Here is a 17,668-nt window from a genome sequence, read left to right as displayed (position 1 = left end):
TCAGTGGTGGCTGACGGAGCCGTCCCGCCGGACCTAGCCCATCAGAGCGGGAGCCGGAGGGTGCCCTGGCCTCTGTGGAGTGAAACCACCCCGGCCAAGCAGGGCTGAGGCCTTCCCCTGTAACCGCCCACCGCTCCTCTTTTCTCCCCCTCCCAGGGATCGGTGGGTTCATGGTGCGGCAGCGGAAGTCCCATACGCGGCTGAAGAAGGGCTCGGCAGCACTGGTGGAGGCATGTCGCGAGGTGCTGAGCGCCGAGGGGCACCCGGAGGACGGTAGGAGTCACGTGCGCCCAAGCAGCGCCTGGCCCTCTGGCATTAACCTCGGTGTCACGGGGTATAGCTGGGACAGAACACCCCCCCCCCTCCGCTTTAGTTCTGGGGATCTCCTGGAGGGGGGCGGGGAGGCGATGGGGAAGCCCCCGCCCAAGGCTTGGCTTGTTCCAGGAGGGCCCCATGTCTCCGGGCTCCTGAGGAGGGCGGAAGTAACAGCAGCTGCTGTTCACAGGGGCGCCGGCGGAGATCCCAGCGGAGGGCGCTGCAGAGCAGGGCACCACGGAGGGGGACGAGAAGAAGAAACGCCGAGGCAGGAAGAAGAGCAAGTTGGAGGATATGTTCCCTGCCTACCTCCAGGTAAGCCCGGCTGCGGCAGGACAGGGGCGTGCCAGCTCCCGCTGCTGGGGGCGGAGGGGGAGGGGAGAGTGGGGAAGGGGTCTGGCTCCTCTGTTAACTCTGGTACATGTCCCCTGGCTCCCTCCCATCCCCTTCCCCACTCCTTCGGCAGGAAGCGTTCTTCGGGAAGGCGCTCATGGACCTGAGCCGGAAGGCCCTGCTGGCCGCAGGGGGTGTGGGGGATGGAGCTGCCTGCCCCCCCTTTGGCCAGGGTGCTCCCAGACCCAGGGTGGACCCTGGGGTGCCCGGAACACTCCAGAGGGTGCCTGGAGATGGGAAGGAGACCCCTGCCCATCTGAAAGGTAAGGGGGCTGCAGAGATGTCCTTGGCTTCTGGGTGGAGGCTGGCAGGGGGCAGGGCTGGCTGGTGGGACTTGGCTTGGTGGTGAGGGATCTGAAGGGCTGGGCATGGTCACCTGGGTTGTGTAGGAAGCGCCATCCCTTGGGGTGGGTAGTGCCAGGAGCCAAGGGGCTGGCGTCACGGAGGGAGGGGCCGTGTGCTGGCTCAGCGTCCCCCTCCTGTGACCCCCCCCCCCCCAGGGGACGACAGCATGGACAGCAGCGCCCTGGTGGCCCAAGAGGAGGACCCGAAAGGGGCGGAAGCGAAGGCTGAGGACCCAGGTGAGCACCTCCCACCGGGCTGGCCCGCGGGTGGGGAGCAGGGGCTGTGGGGGGGGGCTGGTGTCCGGGCCGTGGCTGGGGGGTGTTCCCTGTGGGGATGGGACTCAGCACTATGGCAGGCTGGTACAGAGAGTTGAAAAGGTTATGCAAATAGAGTGACCCTCTTATTTGAATATCTGAATATGCATGACCTTATTTGTATAACCTCAACCAGCCTGGAGCTCCCCATCTTGTTGACCAACTCCCCTGACCATAGAGATCCTGCCTAGAGTGTAGTCTCCAACCAGCCCGTGGCCATAGAGCTGTGCCACTCTAGCTACATCTCTATGGCTGTGGGCTATTATCTAGGCAAGGTGCGTCTATGGTCAGACCTGGAGGACTCTGGAGTCTCTATGGTTTGGAGTCCTAGAGTGATTCCCCCACCTTCGGAGCCATAGAGATGTAGCCTAGAACATCACCCTCAGATCTTATTCATTTCGGGGGGGAGGGTGCTGAAGGCGGGGGCTCCCAGTTACTGGGGGGGGGGAGGGGGGTCATCCACAGCCCAGGCACCCCTGCCCCTGACGGGGTGGGGGTGGGGGTCACGGCCCTGGCACGCCCACCCCTGACGGGGTGGGGGTCACGGCCCAGGCATCCCCATGGCATGTCTGCCCCCATCGTATGGGGGGCTGTGTGGGGCAGGAAGATATCCAGCGGCACACCCCTGGCTGAGGTGATGTGGTGGCGTGTGTGTTTGTTTCCCAGGGGCAGAGGAGCCGAAAGGTTCTCCGGATCCTGGGGACAGCGAGAAGCCGGCGACGCCCGGCGAGGGTGCCCTGAGCTCCGACCTTGACAAGATCCCCACAGAAGGTCAGGCCGCCCGACACCCCTCACACCTCCCTTGGTTCTATGCGGGGGCCAGCCAGGGCTGGCGAGAAGGGTGGAAAGGGGACAGTTGAACCAAGGCCCCAAGCTGAGGGGGCCTCCCAAATGTCTGTCACTGGGGTGAAATGGGAGGGGGTGGGGCCCCAGCAAACATGTACTGGAGCCCAAAACGGGTCTTGCCAGCCTGGTGCCAGCTCCCCCAGAGGGTGACATGGGCTATTCCCAAGGCAAGGGGCTTGCCCAGGCTAGTGGTTCAGTCCTGTGAGGGATCCCTAGGGATTGGAGGGCAAGTCAGATCCCTTTGCTCCCCTCTGCCGAAGCCCCTGGTGATCCGAGGAGACCAGTCCCCGGAGCTTGTCGCACAGAACAGCTGCCGACCAAGCAGGGGATGGTGGTGAGACTGTTTTCTCAGCCTGCACCGGGTGCTTTTTGATCTGCTTCAGAAGGGCTCTCGGAGGGGGTGGGGTCTAGTAGTTAGACTAGGGGGACCGAGAGTCAGGACTCCTGACGTGCAGTGTGGGGGAAGTCTTGTACCTCGGTTTCGCCCCGGCAGGTGGTGAGAATGGGACGGGGTGGATCCGCACATGGGGCGTAAGGCCGTGCAGCTCCACAGCCCTGTGCTCACGGTGATCTTCCTCCGCCCCCAGAATTGCCCAAGATGGAGAGCAAAGACATCCAGCAGCTCTTCAAGGATGTGCTGGGCTCTGCCGAGCGGGAGCAGCAACTGAACTGCGTGGCGGCAGGGATGGAGGCCGGCATGGGAGGGCGAGACCCCAACCGAGCGCAGCTCTCCCAGAGGCCGTTCCTGCAAGGTGACCTGTCTATCCCCTGCGTGGCGAGGGTGGCTGATAAATTACAGCCCCCCTCCAAAAGCTCCTGGTGTGAAAGGGCTGCCCTCTGGGGCCGGTTGCGAAAGGGAGGGCCAGCAGGGGGCGCTGTCTGTTACTCCTGGCAGGACACAGGAGAGCAAACCTGGGCGTATGATCCCATCTCCAGCCCTTTGCTGTGGAGCCTGGTTTGAGCAGAGGCAGCACCATCTAGGGGCTGGAGGACAGCATTGGGGGACCCAACTCCTGGGTTCTCTTTTCTGCATAGATGTGTCATGTGATCTGTGGGCAGGTCACCCCTCTCGTGCCTTAGTTTCCCCATGTGCAATAAATAGGATGATTCCTGGGGGGGGAGGAGAGTGGTGTTAGGACTCTTTAGGAGCTAGGCATTCACCTGGCTTGGCTCTAGGAGCCCCATGGGGGCAGGTGGGAGGGGGTGTTGGGGATTGGGGGGGCCGGCTCTGACTCACACTGCCAGCTTTCTGCTACACGGTTTGCCTTCCCTCACAGGGAGTGTTTCTCTGGGCTCGCTCTCCTCCGCTGTCCCCATGGAGTCCTACTCAGGAGTCTGCCAGTCCCCGTTCCTCGATAACAGGTATGTTGGTGCGTGCCAGGCGGGCAGTGCTGGTGCTCTTGGGAGGGGCAGGGCACAGGGTCCTTCAGGAGATGGGGTGAATGCTGGTCCCTAAGGAGCTGGGGGCTGCTGCTACTTCAATCCAGGGGCTGGAATCTGTCCCAGCTGGCATGTGCCCTGGGCTTTGCCCACAGCCCTGGTGACTCAAGCCATGTGCTTTTTCCCCGGTGCAGGGAGAGAAGCGGCTTCTTCAGCCCAGACCACTGCGAGCCTGAGAGCCCCTGGGCCAGCAGCTCGGCTGCCACCACCCCCTCCACGCCCACCACCCCAACCACGGAGGGTGAGGGGGATGGGCTCTCCTACAACCAGCGGAGCCTACAGCGCTGGGAGAAGGACGAGGAGCTGGGCGAACTGTCCACCATCTCGCCCGTCCTCTATGCCAACATGAACTTCCCCAGCCTCAAGCAGGATTACCCAGGTAGGCAGCTGCTCTCGCCCCTCTGGATGCCCCCTGGGGGAGGGAGGGGTGCTCCGTTACCAGCTTGTCTTGATCTCTTGGCTCTTACCCATAGTCCTCTCTGGTATGAGGGCACTGAGCACTTTCTCCTATCGGTGGAGAAGTTCCTTACCCATAGTCCTCTTGGCAAGAAATTTCTGCGTTGGCTCAGAAGTTCTTTACCCATAGAGCTCTCTGGCGTGAGCTCCATTGGCTGCATGAAGCCCCTGCTCATGCATCTTGGGGAGCCCAGGCTGGGGGGATGGCCCCCACCTGCCCTGACCCGGCTGGGGCTTGGGACGTAAACCCCAGATGCTCCAGAGACGCCAGCTGGTGATTTGGGGGCGATTGTAACATCAGTCTCTGTCCCCCTCCCAGACTGGTCCAGCCGCTGCAAACAGATCATGAAGCTCTGGAGAAAGGTCCCAGCCCCGGACAAAGCCCCCTACTTGGTGAGTCTCCTGGGCGGACCCGCTCCCCGCTGGGGGCTGTGGCCGGCGAGCGCGACCTGCTCGCGGGGGATCTCTCAGCCTCGCTCTGAGAATTGATTTGTTTTTTGTGCAGCAAAAGGCCAAAGATAACCGGGCGGCTCATCGCATCAACAAGGTGCAGAAGGTACGTGCCGGGGGAGCGTGCTCAGGACACGGGCAGTAGCCTTGTGGGGCCCCTCTCTGGCCTTCCTTCCCGAGGCCTGCCTGGCAGAGCGGCTGGGCCTCTTGGGGACCCAGACTGGGCCAGGGAGGAACTGGAGCAACTGGCCCCTCCTCTGACTCTGCCGGATCCTCCCTTCCCTGCCCCGAGCCCCCCTCCACAGCCCAAGGTGGGGTGTGTTTGTGGGGGAGGGGCGACCCGATGCCGTCTTGGGCTCCCCTGGCGCTGACCCCCATCCCGCGCTGTCTCTGCAGCAGGCCGAGAGTCAGATCAACAAGCAGACCAAAGGGGAGGTGCTGCGCAAGCCTGAGAGACCCTCACTGCACCTGAGGATCCCGCCCCAGCAGGGGGCGCTGCCGGGTGCTGCGGGGCAGCCCGTCTACATCAACAGCCCGGTGGCCCTGCCCGGCTCCGCAGACGGGTTCCTGAAGTCCCCTGCTGGCGCCGAAGCTGCGGCTGAGTCCAGCGAGGTCTTCCTCAAGCTTCCTTCCCAGTCCCCAGCCCAAGTGCCTTCGCACGACCCCTACAGCTACCCGCTGGAGCCCCGCTTCCCCTCGCCCCTGGGTCAGAGCCCCACAGCCGGAGCTGCCTTCCAGCCCTTCCCCACACAACAGCAGCAGCTCCTGCCCACTCCCCGGCCGGCCCTGGGCCCCCAGCCTCCAGAGTTCCACCCCACCTCCCCCGGGACCCCCCGGCACCAGCCCTCCACCCCAGACCCCTTCCTGAAACCACGCTGCCTCAGTGGCTCTCTGGACAACCTGTCAGTGCCAGGGAGCCCCGGGGCCAGGCCCCCCGAGCCCCTGCTCTCGCCCCCTCCCTTCGGGGAGCAGAAGAGGAGCCTGGAGGCTGGGGGGCTGCAGGTGAAGAAGGAGGAAGGGGGCCCGGGAGTGTGTTCTCCTGGCTACATGGCCGCCATGGGCTACGCTGACTCCCCGTCCCACCTCTCCTCCGCCGAGCTGAAGGCAGCCGACGTGTTCAAAGCCCCCCTGACCCCACGGGTCTCTCAGGTAGAGCCACAGAGCCCAGGGCTGGCGCATCCCCACCCCCAGGCTCTGGCCCCCTCACCTCCCAGCCACCCCGACCTCTACAGGCAGTCGCCCTCCGTGTCCTGCTACTCGGACCCCTATGCCCAGCCTCCCCTGACGCCCCGGCCACAGCCCCCCGACAGCTGCTGTGCCCTGCCCCCCAGGTCCTTGCCTTCCGACCCCTTCTCCCGCGTCCCCGCCAGCCCGCAGTCCCAGTCTAGCTCCCAGTCCCCTCTTACCCCCCGGCCGCTCTCCAATGAGGCTTGCTGCCAGTCACCCGTCACCCCTCGCTTCCAGTCACCCGACCCCTACTCCAGACCCCCCTCGCGCCCCCAGTCCCGGGACCCTTTTGCCCCCCTGCACAAGCCCCCACGGCCCCAAATGCCCGACTCCGGCTTCAAATCGATCCCAATCTCCCACAATCCCCCAGCTGGTGGTGGCTTCCCTCCGGCCCAGCCCAGTGACCCTCACTCCAAGGGGCCGGGGAGCCAGCAGCCCCCCTTCGCCCGCTCCCCTGGAGCCAGCGTCTTCGCTGGCGCCCAGGCCCAGATGCGGTTCACCTTCCCCTCAGCTGTCTCGGAGCCCCTCAAGGGTTCCCCCTCCCACCAACCCCACGGGATGAACAGCCATTTTGCCTCTAGCCAGCCCATGGGCAAGCCCCAAAGCGCCAACTATGCCTCCTCGCCCGGCTTCCACCAGGCCGGTAGCCCCCTGGGGCCTGGCAACTGCCCTGCTGAGACCTACACCCTCTCTCCCCTGCGGCCCCCCTCGGTGCTGCCGCAGCAGCCCCCCCACCCCCAGCAGCAGCAGGACGGCTCCCTGACCTACCTGCCCCGAGCCGGGATGGCGCCGCCAGCTGACAAGCGGGACGAGGTGGTGTCGGGGATCTCTGCTCTCCCCAGCCGGGAGCTGCCCGAACTGCCAGTCAGCCAGGAGGGCGCCGTCAGCAGCATCAGCCAGTCGGAGCTGGAGAAGCAGAGACAGGTGAGCACTCCGCTTTCTCCACGGCCCTTGGGGATGCTGTCTGGGACTGCTCTAACCACTGCACTCCACTGCCCTCCCAGAGCCAGGCACAGGACGCGGGCGTGCGGGTGGGGGCTGAGCCAAGGGACACTCTGACGTTCTAGAGGATACAAAGGAGAGCTGGAGCCAGGGAAATGGCTCTTTGCCCTCTAGTCTCCTTTACTTGCATGGCCTGGGGCTTGGGATACCTGGGTTCTGTTCCCGGCTCTGCCGTTGACCTGCTGGATGACTTGGGCAAGGCTTTCGCCCTCCCTGTGCCTCGGTTTCCCCTCCCACCTGTGTCCATCTAGTCAACTTGGGCAGAGAGTCTCCAAGCTGCCATGGGTGCCCTGTCCCTGCTCCATGCCCCAGATGCTCGGGGTAGGGCGGTGATTTCCCAGGGTGCAGTCTGGGCCCTGCTGTAATGGTGCATCCCTCCTCTCCCAGCGCCAGAGACTCCGCGAGCTCCTCATCCGCCAGCAAATCCAGAGGAACAATCTGCGGCAGGAGAAGGAGAGCGCGGCCGCCGCCACCAGCTCCTCCCAGGCAGCGTGGAGCGCCGAAGCCAGCAGCCAGGCCTTCGAGCAGCTCCGGGGCCTGGCACCCTACCAGCCAGCACAGGTGGGGCTGGGGCCAAACCCCTCCGGAGCCGTATGGGCCGCATGGTACTGGCCCCAGGGCTGCCGGCCTGGCCCCCAAGGGCTCTGCACATTGGTCATCGCAGCCCTTGATGAACAGCGCTTAGACAAGCCCCGGCCTCCCGCGAGGGCCCCTCTGTGAATGGGACAGAGGGCCGGGGCCTGGGGGCACAGACCCGGGGAGCTCCTGCTGCAGGGGGTCACCAGATAAAGCGCGTGGGAGATTTGGCTGGGGCTGGGGCTAGTCCCGAACAAGGGCAGCGAGGTGCAGTAGTTAGAGCTCCCAGTCGCCTGCTGCAGAGGAGGTTGAGCCCAGGCTGGGGTCAGGAGGAGAGTCCGGATCCCCCATAGCTGGAGGGGGAGGGCGCAGGGCGCAGGCGAGGGTGTGGTCTGCAGAGTCTGGGCACAGGCAGAGTCACTCTCCTTCCTTCCTTCCTTCCCAGGACAAGAGCGCCCTTGGGAATCTGCCCGCAGCCCCCGGCAGCAGCAAACTCTCCGGGCCAGCCATGGTGCCCGCGGCCTTCGCACCGGACGAACGGCTTTCCCGCCCGCCTCCCGCTGCCACGCCCTCCGCCATGGACCTCAATGGCAGGTGCGTGTCCCCCCAGGCTGCTGGAGGCGAGCGGTGCTCTGGGCCTGCTGCACTCACAGGGCACTTCACTTACCCATCAGACCCCGCCTTCAGCTACACATGGGGAAACTGAGGCCCACTGTTACTCAGCAAGTTTGTGACAGAGCTGGGAATAGAACCCAGGAATCCTCGTTCCCAGCCCCCCACCCCCACCCCCTGGCCCAGCTAGTCACCGAGCCTCGCTCCCCCACTGTGGGGGTGGGGGGCTGGGAGGTCCCGGCTGGCAGGGTGCCGCCGCTGAGCCCCCATCCCCTGACATCAGATGTGGGCGGGGGAAGCTGTCGGCAGGTCCGGTGGGGATTGAGCCTGTCCAACAGGAGCCCCTCAGTGGGGCGACGCCGTGCTGGGGCGTGGCCAGCCCGTGTCCCCTTCCAGAACCCCCAGCTGCTGCTGACCTTCCCCTGGGGGGGGCGAGCGAGCGAGCGAGCTCCTTGGCTACGGCTCTGCCCTCGGTGGACGGTGGCACTGGCACCCTGTGCTGGCCAGGAGCTGCACCTCCCGGGACGCCCGAGGCAGGGGCCGCTCCCTGACCCTCCCTGTCTGTTGCAGGCCGTCGGTGGGAGCCCCCCAGACCTTCTTCCCACGCGGCATGTTCCAGGGGCCCTCCCCACAGCAGCAGCAGATGTGGCAGCAGCAGCAGGCGGCGGCCGTGCGGCTCCCCGGCCCCGCCCGCTTCCAGCAGCCGCCTGGCCATGAGCTCAGCCGGCCGGCGCTGGGGGGCCTGGCTGGGCGCATGGCGGGCCCTGCCGAGCAGATCCCGTCCTCGCCCGGCGCCGTGGGGGCCCAATTCATTGAGCTGCGGCACAACGCCCAGAAGGGGGCAGCCGGGGGCATGGGCTCCCCCTTTGCCCAGCAGGGCCCCCCCGCCAGACCACGCTTCTTCCTGCCCGGCGACGAGAGCTCCAGCCAGGCCCTGCGTGCCTCCGTCATGCCTCTGCCAGCCCCAGTCCTGCAGCCCCAGAAGCTGCCGGCCCCTCTGCCGCCCTCCGCTACTTCCCCGCAGGGGGCTGAGCGGAGCCACCAGCCTCCTCCCAAAAGCGGCCCTCCGGTGCCCCCGCCTCCCAGCGGCCTGGAACTGCAGCATGGCCCACCCCGCCCTCTGTCATCCTCCGGCTCCGGCCTGCGTCCCGACGGCCCCAAGGACAGCCCCGCCATGGAGCCCCCACTGGCTCCGGTCCCGGCTCCAGCTCCCAGCAAGAGCCACTTGGCGCTGGAGGGTGGGCGGCTCCCGTGCGAGGTGCCGGTGGAGCCTGACCTGGACGATGACTTCGACTCCCACAAGGACCTGGAGGACGACGACCTGGCCAACCTGAGCCTGGACCCGGACGTGGCCAAGGGGGACGACGACCTGGGCAATCTGGACAACCTGGAGACCAACGACCCCCACCTGGACGACCTGCTGAACGGCGATGAGTTCGACCTGCTGGCCTACACCGACCCCGAGCTGGACACAGGCGACAAGAAGGACATCTTCAACGAGCACCTGCGCCTAGTGGAGTCGGCCAACGAGAAGGCCGAGCGCGAGGCCCTGCTCAAGAGGGAGCCGGCTGGGCCCTGCCCCAAGGGCCCCGGGGAGCCCAAGGAGCTGGCACCCCCCAGGGAGGGGCTGCCGCCCACCCCCTGCCCCTCCAGCACGGCACCGGCTCCCCACCCAACCTTCAAGGCCCAGGCCAGCATCCTGGAAGCCAAGCCGGCCTCCCTGCCGTCCAGCGTCCAGCCCAAGCTGGAGGAAGGCTGCCTGAAGACATCCCCCTGTCAGTTCAACACTGGCGCCTCTGACCGCCTCCCGGTCCCCGTCAAGTCAGAGGCCCTCCAGGGGGCCGAGAAAATGGCTGCCTCCCTAGGCCTGACCCTCAAGTCTGGCCAGAACCTGCTGAGTGCCGGAGCGGGGCCCGTGCGGCTCGGCACAGCCACCTTCCCTAACAACGGCCAAGCTGCCACCTCTGGCTCAGACAAGGGCCCCTATGCCGCCCCGGGCCGCGGGCTGGCACCCGGCCAGAGCCCTGCCCTGCTGGAGTTGGGTGGAGGGGCCTTGGGCCTGGCCAACGCCCAGCACTCGCAGGCTGACGACCTGGAGAAGATGGAGAGCTCCCTGGTGGCCAGCGAGCTGCCCCTGCTCATCGAGGACCTGCTGGAGCACGAGAAGAAGGAGCTGCAGAAAAAGCAGCAGATGTCGGCCCACCTGCCGGGGGGTGCCCAGCACCTCCAGACTGTGCAGCAACAGCAGCAGCACTCCGTACTGGCTCACCCTGCAGGGCCGGCCCAGCCCCCGGACGGGCAGGCTCCCCGCCTGGTGGGGCCCCAGCAACAGCTGCAGCTGGGCCTCATCGCCAGGCAGCAGAACCTGGTGCCCACCCAACAGCTAATGACGCAGCAGCAGCGGGTGGTGGGACCCCAGCAGGGCCAGGTGCTGGCCCCACACATGGCGATGGCGCAGCCCCAGCCTCAGCCCCACGTCCTCGCGGCCCAGCACGGCGTCCAGCCGGCGCTGACCCCACAGCCGAACCAGCAGCTGGTGCAGAAGCAGATACCTGGGGTGCAGCCGACCCCCATGGGCATGAAACCCCAGCAGCTCGTCATGCAACAGCAACAGCAGCAATTGGCCAACAGCTTCTTCCCCGACACAGGTAGGTGCCAGCGGGGGCGAGAGGATGGCACATCTTGCGGTCCTGGGTTCGGATCTGGCCCCGCAGCTGGGGAAAGCCGTTTGAAGGGAGCGTGTCTCTGAGGAGGAGCATCCACAAGTCACACAAGCAATTCCCTTAGACACTCCAGTTTCCCAGTATCACCACCAGTGCCCCTCGTCATGGGGACAAATGGTTCTGAAAACCAATACCCCAGTAAAAGAGAAAAGTTCTCCTGATCCGATAGGACCAAGCCCTAGACCAGGTCAATATACAAATCAAGTCACGCTGTTGCCAATCCTTTAGAATCTAAAGGTTTATTCATAAAAGGAAAAAGATACAGATGAGACCTAGAATTGATTAAATGGAATCAATTACATACAGTAATGGCAAAGTTCTTGGTTCAGGCTTGTAGCAGTGATAGAATAAACTGCAGGTTCAAAATCTAGTCTCTGGAACATCCCCATCTGGGATGGGTCCTCAGTCCTTTGTTCAGAGCTTCAGTTTGTAGCAAAGTCCCTCCAGAGGTAAGAAGCAGGATTGAAGACAAGATGGAAATGAGGCATCAGCCTTTTATAGTCTTTTCCAGGTGTAAGAACACCTCTTTGTCCTTACTGTGGAAAATTACAGCAAAATGGAGCCTGGAGTCACATGGGCCAGTCCCTGCATACTTTGCTGAGTTACAGGGCGTATTTGCCTTCTCTCAATGGGTCAATTGTAGCTGATGGTCCTTAATGGGCCATCAAGCAGGCTAGGCAGAGCTAACACCAGTTTGTCTGGGATGTCACCCAGCAGCACAGCATAAGTTTGAAATACAGACGGTATAGAGCCAATATTCATAACTTCAACTACGAAATTGATGCACACATATAGACAGCATAATCCTAACCAGCAAACCATAACCTTGTCTTAGACACCTCATTTGACCCCCTTTATACGAGATTTGGTGCCACTACAGGACCTTGCTTGCAACCATGTTCTATACGGTCCCAGTTCAAGTCAACAACATGACAGCCCGCCAAGCATGGATTCTGGCAGCTGGCACCCTCTAGCTACGTCTGTTGTTAGCTGCACCACCCCTCTGGGTTGGGAGCACTGAGACTCCCACGCAGGGGGGTGGCCGTTCCTCCTGCGGGCTGGGAGCCTGGTGGGCGTTAGCCATGGGGAAGCAGCTGGCCCGGCTTGGTGGGAGCCGTGCAGTGGGCTCTGGCTGACACTCTCTCTCCTCGCAGACCTGGATAAGTTTGCGGCCGAGGACATCATGGACCCCATCGCCAAGGCGAAGATGGTGGCACTGAAGGGCATCAAGAAGGTGATGGCTCAGGGAAGCATTGGGGTGGCCCCTGGAATGAACAGGTAAGGGGGGAGCACGCATGGGAGGGGGGCGGGCAGGCAGCTGAGGGCAGGGCAGGAGTGGTTCCTGGCTCATTCTCTCTCGGTTTGGTTCCAAAGGCAACAGGTGTCCCTGCTGGCTCAGCGGCTCTCGGGGGCCACGGCCGCGGCCGAAATGCAGAACCACGTCCCAGCTGGGAGCGGACAGGTGAGCATGTGGCTGTCTGCCCCGGGGAGCCCCCACGCTGCCTTGCCCAGCAAATACCCAGCGCCAAGGCGTCTCCTCCGCCGGGCCAGGGCTCGTGGGTGCGATGAGTCACGGACGTCTGCACTGGGAATCGCCCTCGCAGCTGGACGGCCATGGAGGCTGCAAGGGGGAGGTGTCCGTGTGAGGGGCAGCGTGTGGGTCTGGGGCAGGGGACAGCGTGTGGCACCGGGGAGAGGGGGGAATAACCTGTGTGGGTGGGGGAGGCGCACATCATCATAAACACTCTCCGTCTCTCCTAGGAGCGAAGTGGCAGCGACCCATCTCAGACCCGCCCCAACCCACCCACCTTCGCTCAGGGCGTCATCAGTAAGTAGCTCGTGTGGGGGGTCCAGCGTGGGGGCCCCCTGCCAGGATGGGGTTCGCTTGGAGGGTTGTATGGGGTGCTGCTGTGGGGCTTGGCTGTGAATGGAGATGCTGGTTTTTCTCTGAGCCCCAGTGACCCAGCTGAGGGGGGGGACGGGGGACCATCTTGGCTGGGGGGGGGCAGTGTCTGGGGGGGGCGTCTCCCCGGCTCTGTCCCACCCCGGTGCCCCTCTCCGCAGACGAGGCCGACCAGCGGCAGTACGAGGAGTGGCTCTTCCACACCCAGCAGCTCCTGCAGATGCAGCTGAAGGTGCTGGAGGAGCAGATCGGCGTGCACCGCAAGTCCCGCAAGGCCCTGTGCGCCAAGCAGCGCACGGCCAAGAAGGCCGGTCGCGAGTTCCCCGAGGCCGACGCCGAGAAGCTCAAGCTGGTGACGGAGCAGCAGAGCAAGATCCAGAAGCAGCTGGACCAGGTGGGGGATGGGGGATGGGGGGTGCTGGGGGGGGGCAGCCGGAGGAGACGAGGGCAGTGGGGGGGGCGGACAGCCTTCGCCTGCGGGTGGCGCAAGTCTGGGTAGAGGCGTGTGATGGGGCGGGGGGGGGGACTGGGCAAAGCTGGGGGCCCGGGCTGGCGTGTGATGGGCGGGGGGCGGCACTGGGGACGGCTGTGGCGGGCGGGAGGGCCGGGCTGGCGTGTGGCGGGCGGGAGGGCGGCACTGGGGATGGCTGTGGCGGGCAGGAGGCCCGGGCTGGCGTGTGGTGGGCGGGGGGCGGCACTGGGGATGGCTGTGGCGGGCGGGAGGCCCGGGCTGGCGTGTGATGGGCGGGAGGGCGGCACTGGGGACGGCTGTGGCGGGCGGGAGGCCCGGGCTGGCGTGTGATGGGCGGGAGGGCGGCACTGGGGACGGCTGTGGCAGGCGGGAGGGCCGGGCTGGTGTGTGATGGGCGGGAGGGCGGCACTGGGGACGGCTGTGGTGGGCGGGAGGGCCGGGCTGGTGTGTGATGGGCGGGAGGGCGGCACTGGGGATGGCTGTGGTGGGCGGGAGGCCCGGGCTGGCGTGTGAAGGGGCGGGGGGCACTGCGGACGGCTGTGGCGGGCGGGAGGCCCAGGCTGGTACGTTGCTGGGTGCCCCCCGCCCGTCTGCGCTGACGACCCTCTCCTCGGCAGGTTCGGAAGCAGCAGAAGGAGCACACCAACCTGATGGCCGAATACCGCAACAAGCAGCAGCAGCACCAGCAGAGCTCCGCCGTTATGGCCCTGAGCCCCTCGCAGAGCCCCCGGCTCATGGCCAAGCTCCCGGGCCAGCTGCTCTCCGCCCATGGCGTCCAGCCACAGCTCCCCCAGCAAACTGGGGCCATGGTGGGGGCGCAAGGCCTGGGCCAGCAGCCCAACCAGCTGGCAGGGCAAGCAGGCAACGTGCGCTTGCCCCAGGGCGGCGTCTCCATGGCGGTGCAGCAGGGCCTGTCCTTCATGGGCCAGCAGCAGCTGGGAAACGCAGCCGTCCCCGGCACGTCCAACAGCTTCTTCCCTGGGAATCCCGCGCTCCGGGGGCTGGCCGCCGACAGCCGGCTGATGCAGGAGAGGCAGTTGCAGAGGATGCAGCTGGCTCAGAAACTGCAGCAGCAAAGCATGCTGGGACAGGTGTCATTGCAGCAGCAGCAAAGCATGCTGGGACAGGTGTCATTGCAGCAGCAGCAGCAGCAAAGCATGCTGGGACAGGTGTCATTGCAACAGCAGCAGCAAAGCATGCTGGGACAGGTGTCGCAACAGCAGCAAAGCATGCTGGGACAAGTGTCGCAACAGCAGCAAAGCATGCTGGGACAAGTGTCGCAACAGCAGCAAAGCATGCTGGGACAAGTGTCGCAGCAGCAACAGCAGCAGCAAAGCATGCTGGGACAAGTGTCGCAGCAGCAACAGCAGCAGCAAAGCATGCTGGGACAGGTGTCGCAGCAGCAGCAGCAAAGCATGCTGGGACAGGTGTCGCAGCCCCCTGCTCCCCAGCAGGGCAGTGGGGGGCAGCCCATGGTTCCGAAGCAGCAGGGGATCCTGGTCCAGCCGCTCTCACCTCAGCCGCAGCCGGGGATGATGGGGCACTCCCAGGTGTCCATGCTGCAGCATCAGGGCGTCGCGGGCCACCAGACCCCCCCGAGGCAGGTGCTGTTAGCCCCCCACCAGCAGAGGGTGCTGGGCTCGCCGCAGCTGGTGCAGCAAACTCACGGCCTCATGGGCCACCGGCTGATTTTATCGCCAGCGCAGCAGCAGCAGGCGGGACTTCTGGGCCAGTCACGGACGTTGCTGACCCAGCAGCAGCAGCAGAGCTCTCTAGCACAGCATCCGGCCCTGCTGGGGCAGGGGCAGGGGCAGGCCGCCCAGCCGGGCCTCCTGGGGCAGGGGCAGGGGCAGGCCGCCCAGCAGCAGATCCAGCACTTTCCACAGCATGGGGCCCTGGGCCAGTCCCCCTCCATGCTGCACTTGAGTCAGGGAGCTCAGCCAGCCCCGCAGGGCACGGCCGCCAAGGAGCAGCAGGGAGGGGCAGAGAGCGCTGTGCTGCCCCCAGAGGGTGCCGAGGGCAGGGGGCAGCATCCGGTTCAGCTGTCGGCCGCTATGGGTGGGCCGGGCAGCCAGGACCTCGGGGGGCAGCCGCACATGGGCACTCAGGAGCAGCCGGGCATTCAGAACCTCAATCCCCTGGCACTGCCCAGCCAGGAGCAGCTGGCGCCCCTGGGCGGAGAGCAGCAGCCGCAGAAACACCAGCCCGAGCTGGGGCAGCAGCAGCCCCGCTCGCTGCCCTCCCCGCAGCAGACCATGGCGAGCTCCCTGCAGCGAATGCAGGGGGGCCTGCAGCAAGGCAACCTGCTTCATCCACCGCTGCAGAACAGCGCGGGGCTGGCGCAGCTGGGGGGCACCATGAGGCCAGAGCAGCCGCACTCGGACCCTGCCCAGGGGCCTCGCTTGCTGGCCCCGCCGAGCTCAGGGGCAGAACCCCAACAGCAGCCCGGGAGCATGACGAGCCAGGGGCAAAGCATCATGGTCCAGCTGCCGCCGCCGCAAAGGATTGTGGGCCAGCCGCCAGCACAAAGCTTAGACCAGCAAGCCAAAGGGCTGGCGGGCCAGCGGCTGCCGAGCCCGGCGGGGCAGCACAAGGCCGGGCTGGTGGGGCAGCCGCAGCAGAGCATGCTGGTCCCGCAGGTGTCCCACGCACAGAGCATCCTGAGCCAGGTGTCCGCTCCCGTGATGGGCCAAATCCGAGCGCAGCTGCAAGGCGTCATCTCCAAAAACCCGCAGCTGCGGCACCTCACCCCGCAGCAGCAGCAGCAGCTCCAGGCCTTCCTGGTGCAGCGCCACCAGCAGACCCTGCTGCAGCAGAGCCAGGCGCTGAGGCAGGCCAGCCCCTTCCCGGGGCAGGCCCAGGCATCCGTCGAGCAGGGGCCGCCCCCGCCCTCAGCCCTGCAGGCCTCCATGGTGCGCCAGCAACCGAGGCAGCCGGGGACAGTGTTCCAGGTCCGGCCAGCCGGCCCCTCCGTTGCTGCCGAGCAGATGCAGCCAGGGTTTGTCATGGAGCAGGCGTCCGCCGGCCAGCAGAGAGTGCCGCTGAGCGCCCCCCAGCAGCCGCTGGCGGAGCTGGTGCACACGGCGCTGGCGGGACGGAGTCCCCAGCAGGGGGTGCTCAGACTCTCTGCCCCACCAGCAGCTGCCCCGGTCCAGCCGCCCATGAGCATGGTGAGCCTGGGCTCTGTGCAGCAGCACCCCCGCCCCAGCCGGGAACAGAGCCCCCAAGAGCCAAAGGAAGCCTCCCCGCCCACCCTGGTCAGGCCGCCCAGTGTGGCACAGAGCCCCGGGGCACAGCCCGAGCACAGGCTGACGCCCACCCAGAACAGCCTCCTGGCGGAGCCGGTGCCCGCGGTCCCAAAGCCTCCCCCCAGCCAAACAGGGGAGGAGTCCTTTGCCAGGACCCCTGGCCACTGGGAGCCGGCAGCGCAGGGTCCCCACTCCTCTCCCAGCATGGAGCCCACGGATGGATCGAGAAAGCCACCGGCCGGGAGTCAAGTCAACGGGCAGGGGGTAGAAAGGCCAGGCCCACAGGCCTCTCCCCTGCCAGCCCAGGCCCCCGGGGTCTGCATCAAGCAGGAGCCCAAGGAGGAGACGGCGCAGTGCGTGCTGGGCGGGGGCCAGGCTGTGAAACGCGAGGCCAACGGGGATCCGGCGCCCGCCCCGGCCAACAATCTACTGATGGGCAGCCAGCTGCTGGCGGGCGCCAGGTCTGAGGCCGGGCACCTGCTGCTGCAGAAGCTGCTGCGGGCCAAGAACGTGCAGCTGGCGTCGCAGCGCTCCGCCGAGGGGCTGCGCGCCGAGGTCAACGGGCACAGCGAGGGCAAGCTCTCGGGGCTGGAGCAGAGGCTGCAGGCGGCTCCCCCTGGCCGAGAGGTGAGCGGGGGCCATGCCGGGTGTGTGGGGGGGTGTACGGCGGGTGGGGGCGTCAGTCCAGTGGTGTGCAGGGCACGCACCCAGCCCCTGCCCTGTGGGGCAGCAGGCAGCCCCGCGACTCACCCTCTCCCCACAGGATCCCTCCGCCAGCAAGAAGCCTCCGGCCCCGAAGCCCAAACGGGCCCAGAAGAGCGGGGAGCGGGTGGCCGCCTCCCGCAAGAAGCTGCGCAAGGAGGATGGGCTCAAATCCAGCGAGGCCCTAATGAAACAGCTGAAGCAGGTAACGGCCTTCGCCCCCTGGCACCTCGCGTAGCCCGACCTGGCCCTGCCATTTCCAGGGGCTGGGACTGGGTCTCCCAAGGCCTCCTGGTCTGGTCTGGTCTGGTTGGGTCGCACGCCAGGGGGCCCCAATCCGGGGGTGGGGTGGGGGGCTAAGTTCGCTCTAAGCTGCACGACCGCGCAGCTGCCTATTAAGCCGTGTGCAGGGGCTCAGGGCAGGGGTGGGGGGGGGGGCACTTCTCCCCGCCGGCCCCAGCATGGACCTGCCCCGGACTTGCCGCAGCCAGGAAAAGGCACTTCTCCCCCGGCCCCGAGATGTTGCAGCGAGAGGGGGCTGGGGGGAGTCCTCTCTCTCCCCACCACAGCCCCTGGGCAGACTGCACCCCAAATCCCTCATCCCTGGCCCCGGCCCCACCCCAACTCTCTGTGCCAGCCCTTAG

The 17,668-nt window shown here is 66.1% G+C and overlaps 1 protein-coding gene across 8 annotated transcripts in view; it reads left to right on the top strand.

Annotated features, from left to right (window-relative positions):
- KMT2D (lysine methyltransferase 2D) overlaps positions 1–17,668 on the top strand; it is a 45,333-nt gene that overhangs the window by 17,866 nt on the left and 9,799 nt on the right. For 4 of the 8 annotated variants that reach the window (XM_065575850.1, XM_065575846.1, XM_065575845.1 and 1 more), the window contains 20 exons: positions 157–273; positions 506–630; positions 782–971; positions 1,209–1,289; positions 2,034–2,138; positions 2,801–2,965; positions 3,491–3,575; positions 3,788–4,032; positions 4,429–4,502; positions 4,615–4,665; positions 4,956–6,710; positions 7,176–7,349; positions 7,810–7,958; positions 8,547–10,624; positions 11,854–11,977; positions 12,074–12,161; positions 12,461–12,527; positions 12,764–12,996; positions 13,692–16,949; positions 17,086–17,229. In XM_065575850.1, coding sequence (XP_065431922.1) covers positions 157–273; positions 506–630; positions 782–971; positions 1,209–1,289; positions 2,034–2,138; positions 2,801–2,965; positions 3,491–3,575; positions 3,788–4,032; positions 4,429–4,502; positions 4,615–4,665; positions 4,956–6,710; positions 7,176–7,349; positions 7,810–7,958; positions 8,547–10,624; positions 11,854–11,977; positions 12,074–12,161; positions 12,461–12,527; positions 12,764–12,996; positions 13,692–16,949; positions 17,086–17,229 — 9,308 coding nt within the window. The remainder of the gene's footprint in view (positions 1–156; positions 274–505; positions 631–781; positions 972–1,208; positions 1,290–2,033; positions 2,139–2,800; positions 2,966–3,490; positions 3,576–3,787; positions 4,033–4,428; positions 4,503–4,614; positions 4,666–4,955; positions 6,711–7,175; positions 7,350–7,809; positions 7,959–8,546; positions 10,625–11,853; positions 11,978–12,073; positions 12,162–12,460; positions 12,528–12,763; positions 12,997–13,691; positions 16,950–17,085; positions 17,230–17,668) is intronic. The other 4 variants (XM_065575851.1, XM_065575852.1, XM_065575847.1 and 1 more) reach the window with 4 other exon arrangements.

This window comes from Chrysemys picta, chromosome 22 (genome assembly GCF_011386835.1).
Source record: "Chrysemys picta bellii isolate R12L10 chromosome 22, ASM1138683v2, whole genome shotgun sequence".
Lineage (NCBI taxonomy): Eukaryota > Metazoa > Chordata > Testudines > Emydidae > Chrysemys > Chrysemys picta.
This window is presented reverse-complemented; position numbering and strand designations above follow the sequence as displayed.